Source organism: Diplotaxodon limnothrissa, linkage group LG2 (genome assembly GCF_057381915.1).
Source record: "Diplotaxodon limnothrissa isolate DT_005_m linkage group LG2, D_limnothrissa_male_GT1.1, whole genome shotgun sequence".
Classification (NCBI taxonomy): Eukaryota; Metazoa; Chordata; class Actinopteri; order Cichliformes; family Cichlidae; genus Diplotaxodon; species Diplotaxodon limnothrissa.
In genome coordinates this window covers 38871645-38893745 of record NC_140597.1, presented here as the reverse complement: position 1 = coordinate 38893745, position 22101 = coordinate 38871645, and the positions used below count along the sequence as shown (strand labels likewise).

General features: G+C 41.4%; 1 protein-coding gene across 1 annotated transcript in view; it reads left to right on the top strand.

The window, feature by feature from the left end:
• Positions 1–19358, top strand: part of enox2 (ecto-NOX disulfide-thiol exchanger 2) — a 123461-nt gene extending 104103 nt beyond the window's left edge. The window contains exons 10-15 of the mRNA XM_085363490.1: positions 3913–4100; positions 6483–6623; positions 10172–10228; positions 11048–11153; positions 14563–14648; positions 18605–19358. Of these exons, the coding sequence (XP_085219616.1) occupies positions 3913–4100; positions 6483–6623; positions 10172–10228; positions 11048–11153; positions 14563–14648; positions 18605–18736 (710 nt within the window). The 3' untranslated portion in view covers positions 18737–19358. The remainder of the gene's footprint in view (positions 1–3912; positions 4101–6482; positions 6624–10171; positions 10229–11047; positions 11154–14562; positions 14649–18604) is intronic.
• Positions 19359–22101: the final 2743 nt, after the last annotated feature.

Here is a 22101-nt window from a genome sequence, read left to right as displayed (position 1 = left end):
CCATAACAATAACCCAATAATTCTATAGTAGTCATTGGTGCAACATGCAGGGAACCACATGTGAGGCCTCTTCATCCCATGTTCTGTGCCTCTTTTCATGTCTCAGATGTGTGGTTTCTTCTTGGCTGTTAATCAGCCTGATCTCTGCCTTTTGCTAATATGACAGCATCTCTAATTAGCATGCAAATGTATGTAAATGCACTCGTCACTTCAGCCCCTTCGCTTTTGCAGCCTTGCAGTTTAGCTATCATTAATTAGCATTGCTGTCAAAGACCTGTCATTTCGCTCAATGCTGCAGGATTGGCTGAGGTGGCAGGTGTTAATGTGACACTTTTTCGTATTTGTGTTAACAGGCTGAGTGTTGCACCCCCCCCCCCCCCCACACACACACACACACACACACACTAACCTTTAAGCAAACGGGCATGTTTACACGTCAACCATCCCGGCTAAAAACACCTGTGTTATGACTGCAGCCTCTTAAAAAGGGAATCGATGCTCCGCATCTGACTCATGCACAGAATAGAAGGCAAAAGAGCCGCTTCTGTGCATGACTGTACACCCGAAGGTGTATGCCTACGTGCACACTCGCGGATATCTGCAGGTCGATAGCTTTGCCTGTTACGTAACAGAATCTGGCCAAGCAGTTGACATCTCCTCACACCAAGCTGATGAGGCTCTCAGATCAATACACTTCTCATCTCAAACCTTCATTTTGCTGGTAGGAAAGAGCACACACAAACCCAGCGTGGACACACACACACACACACGCCCAGCAAGAGTTCATTAACACTGCCAATGGTCCTCCATGATAGACTGCAGGCAGCACTCGTGAACACCCACACAAAACCTAACAAGACATGCTTTCATGCACACACTCACTCACACAGGATGGGGCTTATCTCCCCAGTCCAGTCAGTGTGTTGCAGTTTCCCAAAGAGCTTCTGCTCAAGGCTTGCAGTAGGAGAGCAGAACCGATATAGTAGTGGACATCTTTGGAGCTAAGCAGATCTCATGGAATAATACCTCCTCCCAATCTACTCCTTTACTCAGTAGGTCAGGTCAAATGTCCAGATGAGAGCTACTGGCTAGAACACTCTGGTATTATTACAGCTTTGAGTACATTAATATATACTACAGGTGTTTGATCCCTGGACATGGTATATAGAAGTGACAGTGCTCCACCAACTTGACAGCATTGTACTGTTGGACTTTGGGCCCTTTTGTGTTAGAATGCTTGAAAAGTAGCTAAATATCATTTACATTTGGTTACCCAGTCTGCTTTCTAAAGGGGACCTACAATGCTTGTTTGCTTAACTACCCTTTCTGCTTTGGTTTAAGGGGGATGGGGGGAGGCCCCTTTTTCAGCTGACATAAGGGTATATCCTGGACAGATCAGCAGTTTAGAATCACCAATTAGCTTTACACACACATCTTTGGACTACTGGAGGAAAGCAGAGTGCCTGGAGAAAACTTACACAGAAACAATGAGAGCATTCAAACACCACAAAGCGAGCCCGCAGCTTACAGCAACCTTTTCTCCTGTGAGGACACTAACCACCTCTGCCTTATGCTCATTTCCAAAGTCTTGTTTTCATTCGTGGACTCTAAAATTGTAGCTTTGTATCAGTAACAGTTTTGTAAAATCTGTATTTATCTTATACTGTGGATTAGTGCAAACCCCTCAGCTTGGTCCAGCCAGTCACTGGTCTAAAACAAGCTGCTTTCGTTCCCTTCCTCTTTCCTTTCCCAGCGTTTCTTTGATTTGCTACCCCTACTAAAAGCGTTTGAACAGGAGTTGTTGGGGGCCTGGTGTGGCCATATCAGTTTATCCAGTGTCATTGACATTTTACAGAGCCCAGAGTAGAAAATATGCCTCAAAGTAAACATTTAGAGCAGCCCGAGCTTTTGGCTCACAGGGATAACTTTCATATATATTGACCTCAGTGTTTGAAAGTTCTGCAGTGCTTAGTGTAAGCATGCACTACACAGAAAATAAGGAAAAGCATTATGGGTAGCAATGTAAAGTTTTCTCCAAGCTTTCCTCCCTGGGTCAGCTATAAAATTTCATATAGTGAACTTGTTCATCAGTCTGGATTTACTCAAAATGTGATGCGAGTTGTTTTTTCTTTTTAATATCTTGCCAAGCCGCTGTCATTCAAGTTATGAAAGGGAAGGAGCCTCTGGTTCCAATTTCAAAATGTCTTTGAATGATATCCTCACTGTTAACCTGGAGACACAGCACTTTCTCAGTTGATCAAACATCGTATGTATTTGTTTTGCTATAAGCGGGGATTAAATTGGGATTTGTATGAGGTTCATAAGTGTAACTTATAACTGTGACTGGCAGAAAAATATTTCTGCATACAAAAGGTCCATATTGAAGTAAAAAAGTTGAAGCATCAAACTTTAAAGATGGGAATTAATAATCATGGTCCAGCCTTTCTTATAATTACATCAAAAGGAAAATTCTTTATAGACATTATAAGTGATGTTTCACTGCTTTCAGTACTTTGTATTGAACAGTGTGCAAATGTAAGCTAACCCTGCTAGCAGTGGAACCTATTGGCTAGCTTATTGTAGCAACTGGCTAACTGAAATAGACTTTCATAGCGGTTTACTTTCATGAAAGGAAACTACAATAAGCTTCTGTGTCACTTTTCTCACCTAGGTCTCTCCCTAGCTTGAGTCCATCTTCTCCTGGCATCTATTTTATCTGAATGAAAAAACAGACAAACTCACTGGGAGACCACACTTCATGCACACTACATTATTCAGTTCACTGTTAAACCCAATGGTTTGTTTGAAAATGTATTTTAGTCCTTGGCTGAATTATTAAGATAAAGAATTACATACGTTGTTAAAGATAGATCTGTGAGGCTGGGTGTCGCCTGATGGCAGTGAAAAGTAAATGTGCCTGAGCTGAAGTCCAGGATATAGCAGTGAGTTGTTGCCAGCCGTGATACTCTAGCTGGCATGATTTTCATCTTGTGAATCTGTATGTGTCTGTGTGCAGACGTGGCAAAATGTTTCTCTGGCAAAACCTGCACCAAAGGGCGTGTCTGCCTCTGGATTTTAGCAGATCTGAAATTTTCCAGGTGTTCAGTTTAGATCAAAAAGAAGCCACATCTCAAAAATCACCGTAGCCTGACTTGTGAACACAAAGTACTGTTTCGATGATATATTTATTACTAAATTCGATTTTTACCAATTATATATCAGAAACATAACACGTCGCAGGTAACACGATCCCATCACTACACATTCTTTAGCTTTTTCTTCAACTTTATTTCTGAGATATCAGTTTTTGACCATTATTTCTGACCTTGATGGCTGCCTTTGTGCCTCAGCCATTATTGTTGGGTAGCTGAAGCCAGTCAGAGGTGCAAATCAAAGTGGTTGCAAACAGAAAATGCTTCATTATATTATCAGGAATATGGTATGTAAATTTCATGCCTATCCAAGTGAAAGAAATCCTCCAACTGCGAATAAAATAACAGTGGGTAAAATAATGGGATGTAAACCAAGCTTTCTGGAGCTTTGATGTCAGCTGCTTTGTAGATAAATACCATCTTTTTCTGTCATGCTCTGTCCTAACTCTTTTGTTATCAACGCTCTAATAGTCACATCCTGCTGTTGCCTCTGTGAATGAGGAGTGATGCAATCATGACTGCACATGTCACTGTCAGAGGTGCAACCTTTACTATCTTCTTTGTGTTTTAATATATACGTCTTCAGAGGACAAACAGCTCGGGGAAAACTCAAGAGCACCGTATCAGGAGTGACACAGTAAAACTGAGCCTTATCTCAACTGGAATTTGTATTGTTAGGGGTGTTAAATGAATACATGGAATGACCGGTGGCGATCCATGATAACCAGAATATTTAATTTTCTCTGTGTTTATTATGTAGGAGTTTCCCAAGCAGAGGCATTAAAGGAGGAGAACGACTCCCTACGCTGCCAGCTGGACGCCTACAGGAACGAGGTGGAGCTGCTAAAACAAGAACAAGGCAAAAATCAGCCAATTAGGAGCGAGGAGGACAACACTCACTCACAGCAGCTCAGCTTCCTGCAGCAGGCTCTACAAGGCATGCAGAAGGTGATGCTTATTGTCTACACAGAAGCATACAGAGACACCATCTTCCAGCCTTCTGTCCATCAGTGGGTTTAATCTCCTATTGGTTCCTGTCGGCACTGGGTACTTTGTACCAACAAGGTCGCTCAGGTTAACTCGTTGAATTTTCTATGCAAGCTGAAACCTTCGCTGTCATTTATCCATGACCCAGCACTTTAAATGGTAGCTAAGTGCTATTTGGGAGCACGTAGAGAAGCACAGTTGTCTGGAGCATCTGTGAAGAGCAGCTGAAAAATATTTTTACTGGAACACTTGTTCACTGTCAGAACGGGTTTTATTTGGAACTGGAGAGCTATGTGCTGCGATTCGAACAGCATGTTCTTGGAACGAACCCAAGCCTATTAAAACCATTTCAGACCATTTAATCAAAAAAAGATATTGAAAAAACATTATTAGGATTTTAATGACATGAACTAGGTTTCAATCTAAAAGTTGCTGAATAACTTTTTACATTTCCTACTTTGAAAAGAACCCATCTAAGTGTTTTAAAACATTTGGGCATCTTTCTTTGCCTTTAGACAATAATTCTGATGGCAAAAGACCCAAACGGGACAGGCAAAAAAAGACCTCAACCCCAAGGTCAAGGAGTGAGGTCAAGTTTTCTGAAAGATAGGAGGCTGAGGTGGTCAGTAATGTCACAAAGCATGTGCAGACATTTTACAGGTTCAAGTCTACAAAGTTTAGTTAATAGGCTCCTAAAACTCCAAAAATAATTTGACTTCATGCATCCTCACATGCAGCAGCATCTTTTCATGCACCTCTGGACCCATTTTCGTTCAGCTCATGTTTTACATCCCTACACAGAAGTGTTTTTTCTGGTCCCCTTGCACTTGTGCCTCCACAGTGCCTGCAGAGTTTCCACCTGGTTTCCAGATTGTGGAAAATTGCAGTCAGAACAGTCTGGGGACAAAGTGAAGGTGCAAAGTGACCCAGATCCCCTGGATCACCCTCCTGACCCTACACGCCTACATGCTGGGTCACAGCTGAGGACACACCTCTCATCACCGCTGTTGATCCTCTACAAGGAATTGGCTTTAGTATTTTTTTATGTTTTAGGGGGAAAAGCAGCCACACTGAAAGCTGTCCAAAAGTAAAGAAGATAATCTTTAAGACTATATTGGCTAAGTCATTTAAAGTTTTTATTATTTGTATGGGTTACCTTTGGAGCCTTTTATTCTTGACCTTGAAAACAGCAGATCAGCAAACAGTTTTATAAGGTCTGTTGAGTCGTTCTGCAGCAAAATGGGGAAACAAGGACATGCGTAAGTTCAATTAACTCTAATTCTGTTTCAGCATTGTGAACCGGATCTGCTGATTAAGATCAAAACGATCACTGAAATATTATCTTAACTACTAGATCTTTACCTGACAGCTTAATAATCTTTCTAAATTTGAAATGAGCAGCCATAGGCTGTCAGAAATCCTTAAATCTGCCTTTACAATGCTAAAGTTTGACTCACTCTGGGTGTCTCAGGTAATGGAAATTATGATCAATTCATGTTTAGAAGAAGAAAAATCCATTAAACCCCCGCTGCTCATTTCTGCTCACGGAGAGTAATTACCTTTCCAACTTGCATATCCCGTGGTGTGTTTATGAAAAGATTAGGTGAATGGATTAAATGAACTGGAAGGCGCTGCAATGGGATACCTCTCCTTTGTCAGCGTCCACACGTTGTATTGCAGAGTCCCTCAGACTAGAAAGTAAACAAAAATATCAGCACATACTGACAACCTTGTCTCGTATTCTTGTGAATTATAGTGTAACAGACAAAAAGCACTGAGTGATTAGGAGTGCAGGCGAACATTTCTAGCTGCAAAGACCCCCCTCCAACAAGCGTACCGCCTTTGTGTTGAAATGAACACAGAAGGTGGATCTTTTTATCTGTGTTCAGGAAGAAACGTCAGACAAATTGGACACAAATCTAGGTGTTAGCCTTCAAAGCTTTCTCAAAACTGGTTCATCTGGTACTCAAAGCAAGCATGAAACCCAAATGAGCGTTCCAATTAACATCCCTATTAAGAGTTTTTCTTCTATATTCATGCATATTCATTTTTGACTGAAAGATCTGCAAAATGATTCCTCTTGGACACATGCACGAGAGCAGAATTTTTCTTTCTGTAAAAATGTTTATTAATCATATAATTCACATCCATATCTAATTGCTTTTTTGTATTGAGCTGAAGTTCCAATTACCAGTATGGGGATTAGATGCTAAATATTAATGAACAAATGGCGTATTGTTCCTCTGCTTTCAGAGCAGGTTGATAATGAGATTAGCATTGTCACGGTTGGTTAGCTCACAAAGGCATTAGTGGCTTAATGTGCTCGCTTTTTTGTTTTTACAGCAACTGTTAAAAATGAGGGAAGAATTAAAACAGCGGGAGGCCGAGCTGGAGAAGAGTTTGGAGGAAAAACAACAGCTGAAGAATCAAGTGCAGAACCTGAAGGAAGGTCTCCAGAACCTGCAAAACGCACACGTAATGCAGGTAGGTGACAGACATGCACGCTTTCACTGGGAACATGTGAGCGTTGCCATTCTGCGTTTCATAGGAGAGTGAGTTTGTTTGTTCGAACAGTTATTATTCTGCACGCCTCAGGACAGTACAGTAAAAGTCCACATTAACAGTCTCACCCTGGGGAACCAACTCACGATGCACAACCCAGTGGGGGAAAAATGGGATTTGTCTGAGTGTTTTCTCACCTGAAGCGCCGCCTTAAGCCGTGGAAAGTTTGGACTCCACTGCGAATTCATATAGTATACAGTTTAAGTGATCAGAACAAGGCTTACAGAGACCAATCTGTAGTAGATGGTTTCTGCACATGGTCAAGAAGATGACCTATGAGAAAATGACATGAGCTAAATGTAAATCAAACGAGGCTTTAGATTTTCATGTACCCATTTCTAGAGTTTTTAATTCAGACCTTATTCAGTGTTTAAGCTGGACTACACAGAAGACTGGGCTGTGGTGCCTCTAAAGCACCTCTCCCTTGGTCAGCCAGAGTCTCATCTTTGAGTGGGTGACAGCACACTGAACCAGAATGTAGCGTTATTTCACCAAAAACAGCGATCGCTCGTAGCAAGGCTTGTTTTTCTTTTAAATAACTCCCATAAGGCCAACTTTCCGCACGCACCCTCAACCGCATCCTGCCCAGTCGGGTACATTTAATCAGTCTCCACGGGCTCATCAATCATTATCTCTACATCCTTACTATCATAAAATGAAAACCTGCCCTTGCTGCCTCATTATAACAATGCTGAGTATTTCAAGGCCCTTATCGTTATCCAAGTAACATACCTAGGTGTAAACAGAGTTTTTAAAAGCTCTCTGCAGAACATCCATGCCAGCAAAAAGATTACTGCCAAAATAAATACCTTCAGCCTTTAGGTTGTAACCTGTTTGTCTAACAGTAAGGCAGCGCCAGCAGCAACTCCATCTCACCGTGCCCTCGTCTGCACCAGATAATGCAGTTTTTAAGGGTTTTTCTCTTCTGTGAGGCAGGCTGGCTAACCATCTGAACTGTATGTTCTCACAACACCCGCATGACAAAAATACCAAAGAAATTAATTCACTTTTTTAACTAGAAACACATTGAGCACAGTTGACCAAACTCAAATGGTTTCTTCCCTTTTCTGCAGCTGCGATTTTATGTCACGCCGACCACCAGCCTTACCCAGTCACGCGCTCTCAGTCCTGAACATTTTGTCCTTTGTGTCATGCATCTGCAAAGCAGTGTTTTTTTTCTCTCAGAGAGGCTGTAACTAACAGCGATGTCAGAGTATGGTCACCAGATTGGGGGATATTACCTGCCAGATAGGAGCCACGTGGCCACACCTGCTGCTTTATTAATCTACATTGGTGTTTTTGGGAAAAGACTGCTAGTAACAAAGTGCCTAAAGATGCAATTTCAAATTGATTCTTTGCTCAGTCGTCTGTGTTGACATAACACTGGCTCATCCCTTGAGTTAGGTGCCTTTGTAATGCTTGAGTGATTCATAGGTCAATGTTAAGTGGTTCCGCAAACAAACAAAAGCATTCCTCTGAAAGCAGTCGGGTACAAGGACTGGAATGAAAATGAGTGAAACCTTTGAAAGACCTTCAGAAAGCCTTAAGAACTATTGCTCAAGACCACTTAAAAATACAAGAAAGTCTGGCTCCTTGGAAGCAAAATACAAAGAAGTGAGGAGTCCAGCGCTGTCTGTAGGGCTGAACAATGAATCTAATTTTCATTTCAGTTACATTTCAATTCAGTTTAAGCTCGCAGTGATGAGTAAAACAAGGTGATTTAGATAAAACGACTACTGTGCCACTCTTAAAATGACTCTTTAGTAAATTTAGTATTTTTCCGAACTGAGTAATTGTGGTAAATGGTCATCTGAATGTTGATCACGATAAAAGGATTTTTGCCACCATCGAGCAACCCTGCCTACCCCAAAAAAACACATTAGTTAAATGTGCTTCTTCCACTGAGACACATTTTTCCATTTAATATTCATTCGTGTCAAGCTGTATTACTACACTCTTCCACTGACAGACGCACAATCCTCAATCTTATAAACAATTTCAGTTTTCATGGGTCATTTTTCTCTGCTTGCTGTGTCATGTTTACTAATGTTTCAGGTGTTGTCCCATGCGCCGAGTGCTAAAGTGCTCATGTTTGTTAATGTTCCTTCTCGCTCGGTATAATGAGAGAAATGGCTGTCATTAAAATGAGCCTCGGGTTAAATCGCCTATTAAATTGGATGATAATACAAACGAAAGGCTCTCAAACTATGTGGGAGCCTCTGCGTGTGTTGTCTGTTAGCTCGGAGATAACAGGTTTCATGCGACGCCGAGCTGAGTTAGTCATTTGTTAACGGATCTCTTCTTCTTCCGATCAGCTGGAATGACAGGGTTGTCAATAGCTTGTTAAGAGTGATGGGTTTGATTAGAAATGTGTCCCTCCACAACTGTGAGCCCTGGGAAATAAGCTAATTAAATTCTTGCATATGGGCAAACATGAATCATGAAAGACAGTCTCATTAAAGGGAGAAAGAGAAATCAATTTTGGGGCGTTGCTTTCTCCGAAGATTAGCAGGCAATGTAGGATGATTTGTCATGCCGAGGACATCTCTCATGCCATCAGTTCTTCTTCACTGGTTCAGTCACTGTCCTTACTGTCAGCGAGCTGTCGCCACATATCACTTCACCGATGCAAGTGCAGGTCATTGAAGCCATTAACCTTATTATTATGATCACAACAAACATCTTTATCATTTCTTTGTATGTATTTTATTGTCGTCACTAAGAGTTTTCCGTTGGGATTTATCGGCTGCTTTCCTTTGTGAGTAAAGGGGCATTTCGCTGACTTAGTATCGCAAGTTACCACTTGTGAGACGATATACATGAGAAAGCCAGGATATTCAGACTTTCAGTACCTAATATAAGGAAAGCACTTCCCATTATGCAACTCAATAGTTTATTTTCACTGGAAGCCTCCCACACTGTAAATGTAAACTCAGCATCACCCACAATTATTCCTTATGATAAAAAGCATAATTTAGAGCCAGAGGTAAGGGTAGCAATCTAAAACCAATTCTAGTTGAGTCCTTTCCATTTAATTGTATTCTTTGTAAGCTTGGCGGGTTTATCTGACAGTCTAACTTGTGGCGTTGGAGCTTTGCACACCTGAGTCAAATGCAAGCCTTTATTAAACACTGTTTTTCTGCTGTGTTTGGGTCCAGAGCCAGTAAATTGTTCCAGACAGAATATTGATTATAAATCAGTAAAGAAATTGATGTGTATGTAGAATCCATAACAGTCCATAATAACTTATAGACATAAATGACTTTATTTGTAGTAACTGCTGGAAGAGTTAATTACATCCATATGGAGTTTACTGTCTTAGCTTTTCTTGTTTCTTCACAATCAGCTCATATCTGGACATTATTCTAAAAATAAACAACTTTAAGACCTCCCTCCTGCCTGTCTGCATACATTGGTGCCTGGCTTGTTTCTCAGTGTGTTATTCTTCATATGTTTCTAATGTGCTACAGCTGGAGATGTCGAAGCAAGACGACAGAGGAAGCGAGGAGAGCGCTAATCAAAGCAGCGTAAGTGGGGAAAAATGCTCAGTCCTCCACATAGTTTTGTCCTCATTCTCCCTTTCTTCTTCTTGTTTTCCTTCTCCTCCTCCTCCCGATTTCCCCCTCTCTCCTCTTCCAATGACATGACAGATCATTACGGGCCAAACTAGTTCACTGCAACTGCATGTGTCATTTAATAAATCACACAGACACAAGTGGGCTAGGAAATAAAGGAGTCATAAAGTCAAAACGGCTTGCACATGTGCGTATGTCTACACACCCACACACCAAGACACACTCACAGGGTGTTATGGATGGATAAAAAAAGGCCACCAGAGATCCCACACTAGAAGTGGAAATGGTACGCACCGTACTATGTAGAACAACAAACACAGACAAAATCTCTTCTGTTATGCTGCCTCTTCTCTGCCACCTGTCAGAGATCTGAAACGAGCAGCTTGATCGTTCGCCTTCCAAGTCTCTTCCCCTCTCCCTCTATTTGTTCTTTTCAAACTCGTCTCCTCTGTCCTGTCATTGTGTATGTGCGAGACACGCTTCCCTCTATTAGAAATATAGCTGCTGGCTGAATATCCTCCCTCGCCTCATTATCCCCTTCCTCATTCATTATCCCCGTTTTCATTGTCTCTCTGGATTGACATGTTGGTGGTGAAACTTTCTGGTGTGCTCGTCGCACTTATTTGTGCATGATTGTCTTTTTATTGTGTCCCATGCATCAGCCTAAATTTGAATTTGTTTACATTACGCCAGATAACTCAGTCAAACAGTGCCAGTGGCTGTCTGCAGACTGATTCATGCTAACCGTGTGTGTGTTTTGTGCACGTGTAGGAAGCCACAGCGTCGACGGTGGTGTCCTGCAGTCAGGAGAAAGAAGGTCCCACAGAGAGGAATCCACCAAGTCCTGTCCACTCCGAGAGGGAAGCTCTGCTAGTTGGTACGCTGACACTCTGGCTTTTTCCCAGCACTCTCACTGAGACATTTCTTAACCCATGAACTGCTCAGTGGCAGGCCCGGGCCCTTCTGTGTGGAGTTTGCATCCTCTCCTCACGCTTCCTCCGGGAGCTCTGGTTTCTCACCAAAACATGCTAAGTAAATTGTCTTTTCACTGTGCCCTTTACCAGGACACGAGCTTACAGCTACATTTGATCGCTGGCTCCTGGTTACATTCAAATGCCCCTTTCTCCAGAAATGTGTGTTTCTTATATGCAGAGTTTATTATTATAACTAGAGATGGACCGATCCGATATTACGTATCGGTATCGGTCCGATACTGACCTAAATTACTGGATCGGATATCGGAGAAAAATAAAAAATGTAATCCGATCCATTAAATATCACGAAAGCACCTCACAAAACTTGCAACACGCCGTAACTCACCTCAGAACGTTAGCACGTCGGAGCAGTATGCATCACGTGATAGAGCGGCTGTGGCATGCGGGACCTGTCGGTGGTCTGGATAGCATGTGGAGCTTCGCTAGCAACCCGGCATGTCATCTCCGACAAAGTTATCCCCGAGAGAAGTAAAGCAAGTGTGTAAGTCCATCTCTGAATGTTTGTAAAGCATTCCTGCGTTAATCTTAACAAGCGACTGCCTCTCGCTCTCCGGCTGCTACTTCAATCATGAAACTGCTTAATGATCAGCTGATCAGCTTTTCTGTCGCGAGTCCGTGTCTCTTGTTTGCTTTTGGCCCACTTTGCACCAGAAAGAGGAAACCAGTGGCTGAACAACAGCAGCACGTTTAAGCTTGATAAGCTGTTGTTAGAATGTATTTAATATTACTTTCTACTCGAGGATCTTTTTCTACGTAGCTGACGCTGGTAACTGTGCAGGGGCGGATCTAGCAAAGTTTAGCCAGGGGGGCCGATAGGGCATGAACAGGGAAAAGGGGGCACAAAGACATACTTTTCTTTCTTATTCTCATTTAAAATGTCTAGCTTTTAATAAATAATTATCTGACACCCAAAGTTTTAATTTGATGTAAAATGAATAGAAGTCAATTACTGTATATAGTGACTATTAAGTCTAATATATACACCCTAGTAAGCTATAGTACTTTTTCCTTTGGGAAGGTACCATCTGTGCAGTCTGCAATTTTGTTGAAGAAAGATGTTGAATCTATTTAATATTTCTTGAAAAATAATTGATTTCTGTGTATTTTTTTTCACACTGCATCAAATTAAGGTTGATTACGTCGATTAAGCATCATGAGGTGGAGCGTGAGGGGTGGTTCCCTATTTTTTATTTTTTTATTTTTGTTGTTGCTGGGAGTTGGAACCCTATTAGTTAGGTTGCTTAATATTTACGCTAAGTACTCTTTAAAATACCAGAATAGGGAGGATGGTGTAGGTCTAAGTTTATTAGATTGATCAGTATTGCTGAACTATGAAATATTTTTTTTGTATACAGGTATAACAGAATAGCTTTAGTGTAGTTGTTGTTTTAAACTTGAGTATGAACTTGCAGACTTGCAAAATGCAGCAAGATATTTAAAAAACAGTTTTGTTGATTAAAAAACACTATATCGGATTCATATCGGTATCGGCAGATATCCAAATTTATGATATCGGTATCGGACATAAAAAAGTGGTATCGTGCCATCTCTAATTATAACACACACCTTACTCGAGCTGCCCTCAGCATTCATGGCCCTGCAGCTGCACACAAAGTGTCAGAGTGCCTTGAAGGCAGAAAGTAGGAAGATTTGGATAAAGATTCAGAAACACCAAACATGGGAAGTCTGGATGCTGCACCAACCGCTGCATTTATGGCTTATGGGGGGGAAAAAAGGATGACGACTTCCTTGCAACAAGTAAAAATCAAGGGTTGCGTTGTTTTTCATTTTTGCAAATAGTTGCCGTGACCAGCTGCTTTCGACTGCTTAAGATTGAAATGCGATAGCACAGGTTGCCTGGTGGGAGGCAACATGTCTCCAAACAGTTGCACTCTTCCTTAGACTGACTGCAGTCGCACTCAGACAGATTGGCTGAGGTTGGCAAATAATGATCAACTATGAGATTTAACTCTGGTTGCATTCTGGTTATAATCTTATTGAAAGACCAGGTTCCACAGTGGCTGTCACTGTGCAGGTAAATCACCACCCTGCAGATACTTTTTAACTCTTTGTGAAGGAATCTCTGAATTCCATTTTTTAATCTATGAGTTTGGCAACAATATTGCAAGTTTGTGTCTCGGTCTCCAACCACTGTTTTCATTAGTGTGACTGTAGCTTCAAAGCTTCCTTTCTATAGAGCGATCACCTGTTTTTGGATTTGCCTCATGGAACATTTTACAGAAACTTTTAATCAAGTTCAAGTGTTGTTTATATTTATTGGCTTGTTTCTTCAGGTGCTTGATAGTTGTGTCAGCTTTCAGACGTAATAGTTATACAATTCTTAGAAAGAAATGTGGTGTAAAATAAGAGGAATGGCAGCAGTGTCTGTTCCTTTCTGGAAGTGAAAATCACCATTTGTCATCTTTTATGGTCTCATCAATGTAATGATCATGAGCTCTGACTCTAGCACATTCTGGTAATCTACACACAGACGCAGAGAGTGGGTGCATATTGCTCCAGCAAACGTCTGCTGTCAGTTGGAGAAGGTGTTTATTGGCTGATTTTTAAGGTGAATAAGCATGGACAGCAAAACGATTGTAGTGGGCGAATTGTTGCAAATAAATCATCGTGAATTTTAACTCGGTGTGCTATCTAAATGCACCATTAGATTCTCAGTCGGTCTCTTAATCATTGTCAGTGGAGCAGCTCCAGACGAGCACGCTGTTTGTGTTCAAGTATCGATTGACCTCCTGCAGGTGACAAAAATGAAGTCTTGGCATACTGTTTTCCTCTAAAAAGACTCTAATGCTTATCATATTTTTGCTTCGGTGTTTGACCCAGCAGAAATCATTGTTGCTTTCACTTTGTTTTGTTATTGTTGTTTGTTTTTTTACTTGTTTTTGCTTCTTTTTTTCAAATCAGGGTACCTCAATGCTGCATAGGTGATTTGTAAACAGAGGTGGAGGATTACCTCTCTCCTGGCCCTGTCTGTGAGCTGATAGCAGATGGTATGTTTGAGCTAGGGGAGAGTTGGGCTTTGATGAGACAACGGCATCAAAGCCACCATTAAACACTCTCTCTAATCTGGAGCCACAATGTACAAGAGGCTCTTAACAGTAGTGGGACTCTGGGAGACGCCACTCGAAGCTCAGTCAGAGGACAGGAGAAAGAGTCAGATAAAGCGGCGTTGTGAACATACTGGTGTAGTTCATCGACGTTTTATGGGTGACAGGAGGTTTGTGACATGGCTCTGTGTTAACATCTTCCCACGATTTGTTTGTTCTACCTCAGGGATCATTTCAACGTTCCTGCACGTCCACCCGTTTGGAGCCAGCATCGAGTACATCTGTTCATACCTGCAGCGTTTGGACACCAAGGTAACAGACTCGCACGAATCAAAACTTCTTCTACTGTGGATTGTATGCACCTGTACTGGCAGCGTGTCTCTTTCCTGTATAGGACTGATGTATGGGCTTGTATGCCAAGGCCCTGCTGTGCCATCAACACAAGCTGTATTGCTTTTAGAGCCCTTTGACAATACAAATATTTGTTTTCTCCCCAAGAGATAGGTGAGAGGAAGGATAACATGTCTGTCCAAACAGATTTACACAGCGCTGTGTTTTAGCCCCCTTTGGTATTTAGCAACATTTCTTTTGTCTTTGACTTGAACTGGGATAAACCGAGAGCTTGCTGTTTTAACATATGTTTTTTTTTCATTAGCCATGTAAACGCTTCCCTGTAAGTTCAAATGTGTACATTTTGATGTCGTAAGACACCTGGGTCATGTGAGTGGCTTCCTATATACGCTGGGTCATTTAAAGGTTTGGTGGTGTTTTCCAGCAGTGCCAACATGTGCACACCAACACATCTAACAACTAACTTCCACACTGCTCATTCTTCTTTGCCTTCTAAATGCGTATAGCTTGGTATTTATTATTATTATAATGTTTTGTTAAATATAGAAAAATGTTGTGAGCTAACTGTGGGTTTTGGAAAGGTCTCTTGGAAAAGAGACACTCCACTTTTACTGAGACAAATACATAACCAGTCACAGTAAACGTCAGACTGGGGACTGTGAAGGCCACTTGAGTACAATGAACTCATTGACATGTTCAGGACACCAATGCATGAGTTCGTTGAGCTTAGTTTGTTTGAGCTTTGTGAGATCAGAAAAATGACTGGATATGCTTTAAGTTGCTGCCGTGCAATTGGCTGATTTAATATTTGCCTTAAAAAGCAGTTGAAGGAGTGTACCTAATAATGTGGTGAAAATGGTTTTCAAGCAAGTTTAACTTTGACAATTTCACTTTTCTGTATGTGGACTTCAAACATGTCTTCTCATATCTGACTTTTCCTGATGCGGGAACGTATTAAAAGTAGATCCTTCTTCATGTCACTTGAAGCCAGACACCGCCCAATCCTCACACATCCTCAGCTTCCACTCTGTCCGCTGAGGCTATTCCATCCCCATCTTTCCGACGAGGCGTTTTAGACACATTATCGCTCTTCACTGCCACTTATATGAGGCTTTCAAGATGCCAACTTTCAGTGTCACCTCCAAAAAAGCAACACTAAGATTAATGGCCACTTCTCCTCTCCGCCCCAACAAGAAGACCTTCAGGGGGAAAATGGCAGCCTATCCCTTTATATTCCCAGCGCTGAGCAAACATTAAACCCTTTTCTGACAACTTATCATTTAGTAGAATTAATTGGCAAAAATGCGGATGTCTCAAGCGCATCGACGTGGCTGCCCCGAGAAATGCGTGTTCTCTGTAGCAACTCTTTAAATATGCTCATCACCAGCCTGACTCATTCTCACACATGCAAAGAGTGTGACGGACTTCTCTGATGCCTTTTGGGGATTTTTTTGTCTTGAGTGTGTTTTAATGTGAGCGGACGCCCACGCTTGTCTGTCTGTGTGCGTCTGAGTTTGCCTGTACATCTGTTGTTCCCACACAGACTCTTCGCTACACACATTAAGCAGCCCACAGAGTTTTGTCAATATCACTGGCTGGACTCACCAACAACGAGTCCAATCCTCTCTCCTTATCTGGTCGCTCCACACACACAATCACGCACGGCTTCATTGTGTGTAATGACACTCTAGTCCTATCTCCACGATGGCTCTTAATGCGTCCTGACATGAGTGCAGCTCTTAAACAATCTACTTATTAATTCAAGTCACTGTGGGATGTTTACAGCAGCTTGGACAGTGAATCTTGGCAGCGTCACCTCAGGATTTAGGCTGACTGATCCTCAGCCCACCCATGTGACTGAACGTGTAGAGGAGGTGTAAGAGAATAAAGCCTGAATGTTATGAACAACTCACTGGGTGACCCAACAAGGGCTGGTGAGCATTTTTCTCCCAAAGTGGTTTCCTGCCTTAAAAGATGTTTCCACTGAAAACAAAGTGAATTGAAAAGCATGAGTACACTTTCTCACTAATGGGTATGACTAAAATGTTTGCAAAGTTATAATTAGGGGCTAAGTATATTTTTCATCTGTGCCGAGTTTGATGTGCGTCGTTGTGCAAATATAACTGAAAATTAGCTCAAAGACGACTGACAAGCCTGAAGGTTTGAGCGCTACATTAAGGGGATCCAGAGATTCTGTTAAGCCGTAGAAAGCATGGTTTGGGGTTAACTCGCCCCCTTTTGCAGTCTGCAGACTACACAAAATCAGCCCGATAATCACCAGATCCAGATGAAATTGGGTGTTGGTTGATGTCTGGAACAAAGATGGCCATCACGCATGAAAATTGATCACATTATCTTGCATAATATGTCGTAATGAGTACCGACACTGCATCTGGGACTTCTCGCGGCTCTCCTGACAAAAAGCCTAGAACATTAGAAACTTCTTCAGCGCACTTCTGTGAGATTAAGCAATATGAGCACACAGCTGTTCAGTTTCTTCTACATTAGAAGACAGAGTCCAAAGGCCGCGCACATGTAAAGAAAGACGGTCCCTATAAATGGGGAGCAATGCAGTCTGTCTCACACTCACGGGAAGGTCGAGATTTTATTATTCTAGCATGCGTAATTTGACGCGCTGCCCATCGTAACAGATGAAAATAGCTGCTCTGAATGACTTATCCTTCATCCTATAATGAAACTTTTCCATTAGGGTCGAAACATTTCTAGGATGACAATGTCTCCATCCGCAGGATACCATGAGTCACTGAATAGTTTGAGTAGGAAAGGGATATGAATCACATGCTACGCTGTGCAACCACCAGATTTAAGCCCAGGTGATTAAGAAAGATTCTGTGGCCAGCGTCTCCCACATTATAACTAAAATACCAGGAGAGCCTTGAGTACATTTTTGGAAGCTTGCAGAATCAGTACCAGGATTGATTAAAGATGTTCTTACGGCATATGGACGCCCGTCAACTTACCAGCTTGCAATTTGGTACAAATCTGTAAAATAGTAAGTTAGAATGATTGCAATTAAAACTACTAAAGTATTGCAAAAGGTTTGGTAGTTAGAAGGGGTTTAAAAAACCCTTTTTGTTGGTTAATAAGTCAAGCATTGAGTTCTTCAGCTAATGAGTCTGTACGGCAGTGACAGGAGACGGCAAAGCTGCGTTTGAGTTGCACAAAGGTTCCCACTCCCGCAAAGTTTTCAAAGGTAGCAAAAATCTTAAACTCCTCTAAGTCAGTGAAGGACGGTAAAGACGCGGCTAATGTGATAGATTATCTCCACCAGCACGACTCTGGACTAGCTGTAGTTTCTTAATGTTTTTCCTGTAAAACCTGAAAAAAAGCACATCACTATAATTAAGTCTGGAGGAGATAAAGGCCTGAATGACCTTCCTCAGGTCTGCTAACAAGAGCAATGAACCGATCATAGTCACGTGTCCCAGCTGATTCAAACACAGTTGCTTACTTCAGTGCCATGAGCAGACTTTGACAGTTTTAAATTAAAACATTTTTTAAATGATTTTAAATCAAAAAATAAATCAAGGGGTTTTAATTTTAGTGATAAGCTGTCCATCAAGACATGATATAATTAATAGTTCCACTGCTTAACTCCAACATCTGGCTTCTAATAACTGTGTAAGTGTTTTATCTCATGTGAGGAAAGTCAAAACAGAATTCTGAGAGCCGAGTGAAGTCACAAGAGGTTAGTGGGACAGCAGATGGATGTGACCTGTGGTCTGATGCTGGTTCTCCAGAGGTTTCACTACTTTCAAGTGTGATTTGTGCAAGATCTGTTTCAGGAATACCTTCTTTTTTTTTTTTTTTTTAAATTAATGTGATTGTGTGGTGCACAGGTGCAGATGGATATGTCTTAGACAATGTGGGCTTATAATCTGTACCTGTGTTTGCAGATCAACCCCACTGAGGTGGAGTCTCTTCTCTCTCGGCTGCCCTGCACCTTCAGACAGGAGCTAACTGGTGTCGGAGCCAGTCTAGAGAAACGCTGGAACTTCTGCGGCTTTCAGGGCATCAAGAGCACGTAGAGACGGCCGGTGGCACTTGTGGAGGAGAAAACAGGCGGACAAGGCAACACTGAGATACTGTAGACATGTGAAAGAAACCATGTAAAGTCCACAGCTATCAAAGACCGGACTGTACGAGGACACAGCAGACTGAGCACAGATCAGAGAGGAAAGTTAACAGCATTTCAGGGACTCTGTGTGGGTGGCAGAGACGTGCAAATGCTGCATTTCTATGGCTACAGTAGTGTTGACACCAAGCCCTGGTGATGCAGTCTTCATGAGCTTGAACTCAGTTTCTCGATGTCGGCTAAATATTTTTAGACGCGATGACTCCCCGCGAGTCGCAGAACAGCACCAATTCCTACAGTCACTGGATTATTCTGTAGTTTTTTGCCCACAGGGGCAGGGCATTGTGATTTCAAAGCCTACAGTCGGCTCTGTGTGGTGTCAGTGTGGGCCCGGTCTACAGGGCTACACTGGGAGGTAATCAGGGTACGCCTGAACACTTCAATCCTCCAAACCCTTTGGCCTCCCTCTCTTCTCTTTATTGCTGTTCCTGGTTTGTAACATAGATCAAAAAATAGATATATTTCTTCATTTTCTGTAAAGGTGGTTAACAGTTGCATAGAATCATTTGTTGTAATACACTGTAAATGCTTGGATGATATTTTTGATTATAAAAAAGATGTTTGAGTATACATAAATGAGTCTGTTTATTTTTTATATATATGTTTTATATGTGTCAATGAAGGTTAGCAGGGTTAGGGTTGTACATATTTCAAGTATTATTTTGAGCCAAGGAGTATAATAAGGAATTACCAATTCTCTATGCCATTACAGATATGTAGAAAAGCATAAAAATGTGTTTTTAAATACCTAAACCTTTCTGATTTCTCACTGTTTACTCACAGATCTCAAGACAGGATCAGTTTAGGTTGCAGATTAGGAACTTCTACATGCAAAGTATGATATGAAACGATTCCTGAACATGTTATATTGAGAGTGTATCTTAATCTTACCGTGTTTAATCCACATGGAAAGGTTAGATCACAAGCCCGCTGTGTCAGCTTGTCCAAAAAGAGCCTCACAAACTCGGGTGATGAGTGATCCGGCTTCTGGTTCTAGTGCTGATACGTTTTGACACTGTTGAAAATATCAGAAAAATGTGGATACACAGAATTGATGTAAATTTGGGCAACTGTGAGGAAGAGCCACACCTACCATAGTGAAAGTGTACCCCTTTTTTTTTTGCATGTTTAATACTTTCTCCCCGTTTATCCTGAGGGATTTGAATCAAATATTTTTTCCTCAGCTGTCTTAAAACTTTCAGAAGATTTCCAGGTTGCTAATAGGAGGATATCATATACTTGGGGAAGGGTCATCCCAAATAAAGTTTTTAATTCAGCAAAATAAGTTCTGTTCTCAAACTAGAAGGTTTTTGAAAAAACATTTCAGGACCTGTTAATAGTGTGGGCACATGACACTCCTTAAACAGAGCCGTTTTTTTTCTTCATTTAAAAAACCAGGACTCTAATAGAAAGTAATTTTAAAGCAGATGAAATCACAGCTAGAAGATGAATGTCAAAATGTGATGATGTGCCCTCTAAAAGTTTGCTCCAAAAAAAAGCACTTTTCATGTTATTCTCCAGGGTATTATCAGAAAATTGGAGGGAAAAATCCATTTCCTAATAGCCCACGTCATGGACATTAAAATTGGTGCAGTGTGGAACATCTCACAAAAAAAAAGATTTTGTCTTTAAATTGTGACGCTGGAGTGGGTGTAAAATTGAGCTGGTTGCAGATTTGAACAGAGCTGAAGCGTGTCTTTCAGTCCTGGAAATTGCACACACTTATGAAGGTATAAGAGCTCGGAAATCCTGGAAAAATACAGTGAATTAAAAAGCACCAAACTTGCAGTTTCATAGAATAAAGGTAAAAAATTTGCATGGCTTCATTAAAAATGCTAAAGCTACAAATAAAAAGTTGACAGCAAACTAAATTTATTTATAAAGCACATTTAAAACAGTGTTCACTGACCAAGTGCTTAACAAAGTATGTAATACACACAAGCATTAATTAGGAGGCTTTCAGGGTCTTCACCTTACGACATGAAGTACCTTGAGGTGGCTGTTAGTTGGCTCTATATAAATAAGATTGAACTGGACTGAACTGAATATACATAAGAACAAATGAGGGGTTAGTGGGCTGGAAGGGTCAGAGAGTAAAGGTGTTCTGAGTTTTTACCAGTGGATCTGAGAGAACTGGGAGCTGAATGTAAACAAATAAGACTGTTAAAAAGCCTTAAAAACAAGCAATTCTTAAACTTAACTGGAGAGGAAGTTAATGTAGAGAGGCCAGCACTGGAGTGATGTGCTCATGTTTTTAAAAAATGGGCTTATTCTGAGAGGGTGAGGTGGGAGGCAACGATTGATTGATTTTATTTTTTTATTTTTTCATGGTATGACCCTTAGGGAGTATTTTTTACTTGAAACAAAAAGCGTGTTTATCACTTTGTCCAGACAGGGTACTGTCTGCTCCTTTGCCTACAGCTCAGCTTTGTGTCCTTCATGTTGCTGCAGACACAAGTAAGCACATGACAGACACCAGAGAAAGGTTTCTAGGCCTCTAACAAAATCCACTCATGTTCCAGAGCACAGCCCACAGGTTTGGCCTTTTGGGATTTTTCTGTTAAAAGTAGCAATCTTGGCTAAAAATCCTTTTTTTTTAATTTAATTTTATTTTATTTTTTATATATACATGTGTGATTTTCAGAGATGGTTGTATGGGGGGTGGATATATGATATTCAGGTGCAGTTGTTCAGATATCTTTATGCCTGTCATCCCTTACTATCAGTCCTGGGAGACACATACGTAGACCTGCACAGAACAAGACAGGTGGTCCACTTCAGTTTGTGCTCACTCTTGCTTGAAGGGCTGTATTTCTTTAGTCTTCCTGTTCTTACAGAAGCTGTACTCGAAGCTGGTTTTAGAACCTTAGAGAAGGACGTTTGTGTCTTTCAGAAGCCAATTAAGCCTGGCTGTCAGCCTGACTAAAGGCACAGTGCAGCCACATCGCACTTAACTAGGAAGCACACCTAGGGGAGTTAGTTTGTGAGCATTCTGGCATACATGAACTGTTTAGTGTTTGTGTTCCGCTTGCCTGGATCCATATATTAAGTGGTTATACAACACTCTTTCTACAGAGGGGAGTTTTCTTCTCCACCTTCGCTAGATAGAGAGTTCTCGCCGCCAGGACTTGGTGGTTCCTCCCAGAAGCCCAGTCAAGCATTCTTAATACGCCTCCACTGGGCTTTTTGGCGGCATGCTCTCTTCCTCAGTTGCTCTGGGAAACAAAGGTTTATTATTATGCATGATTTGCTCTCATT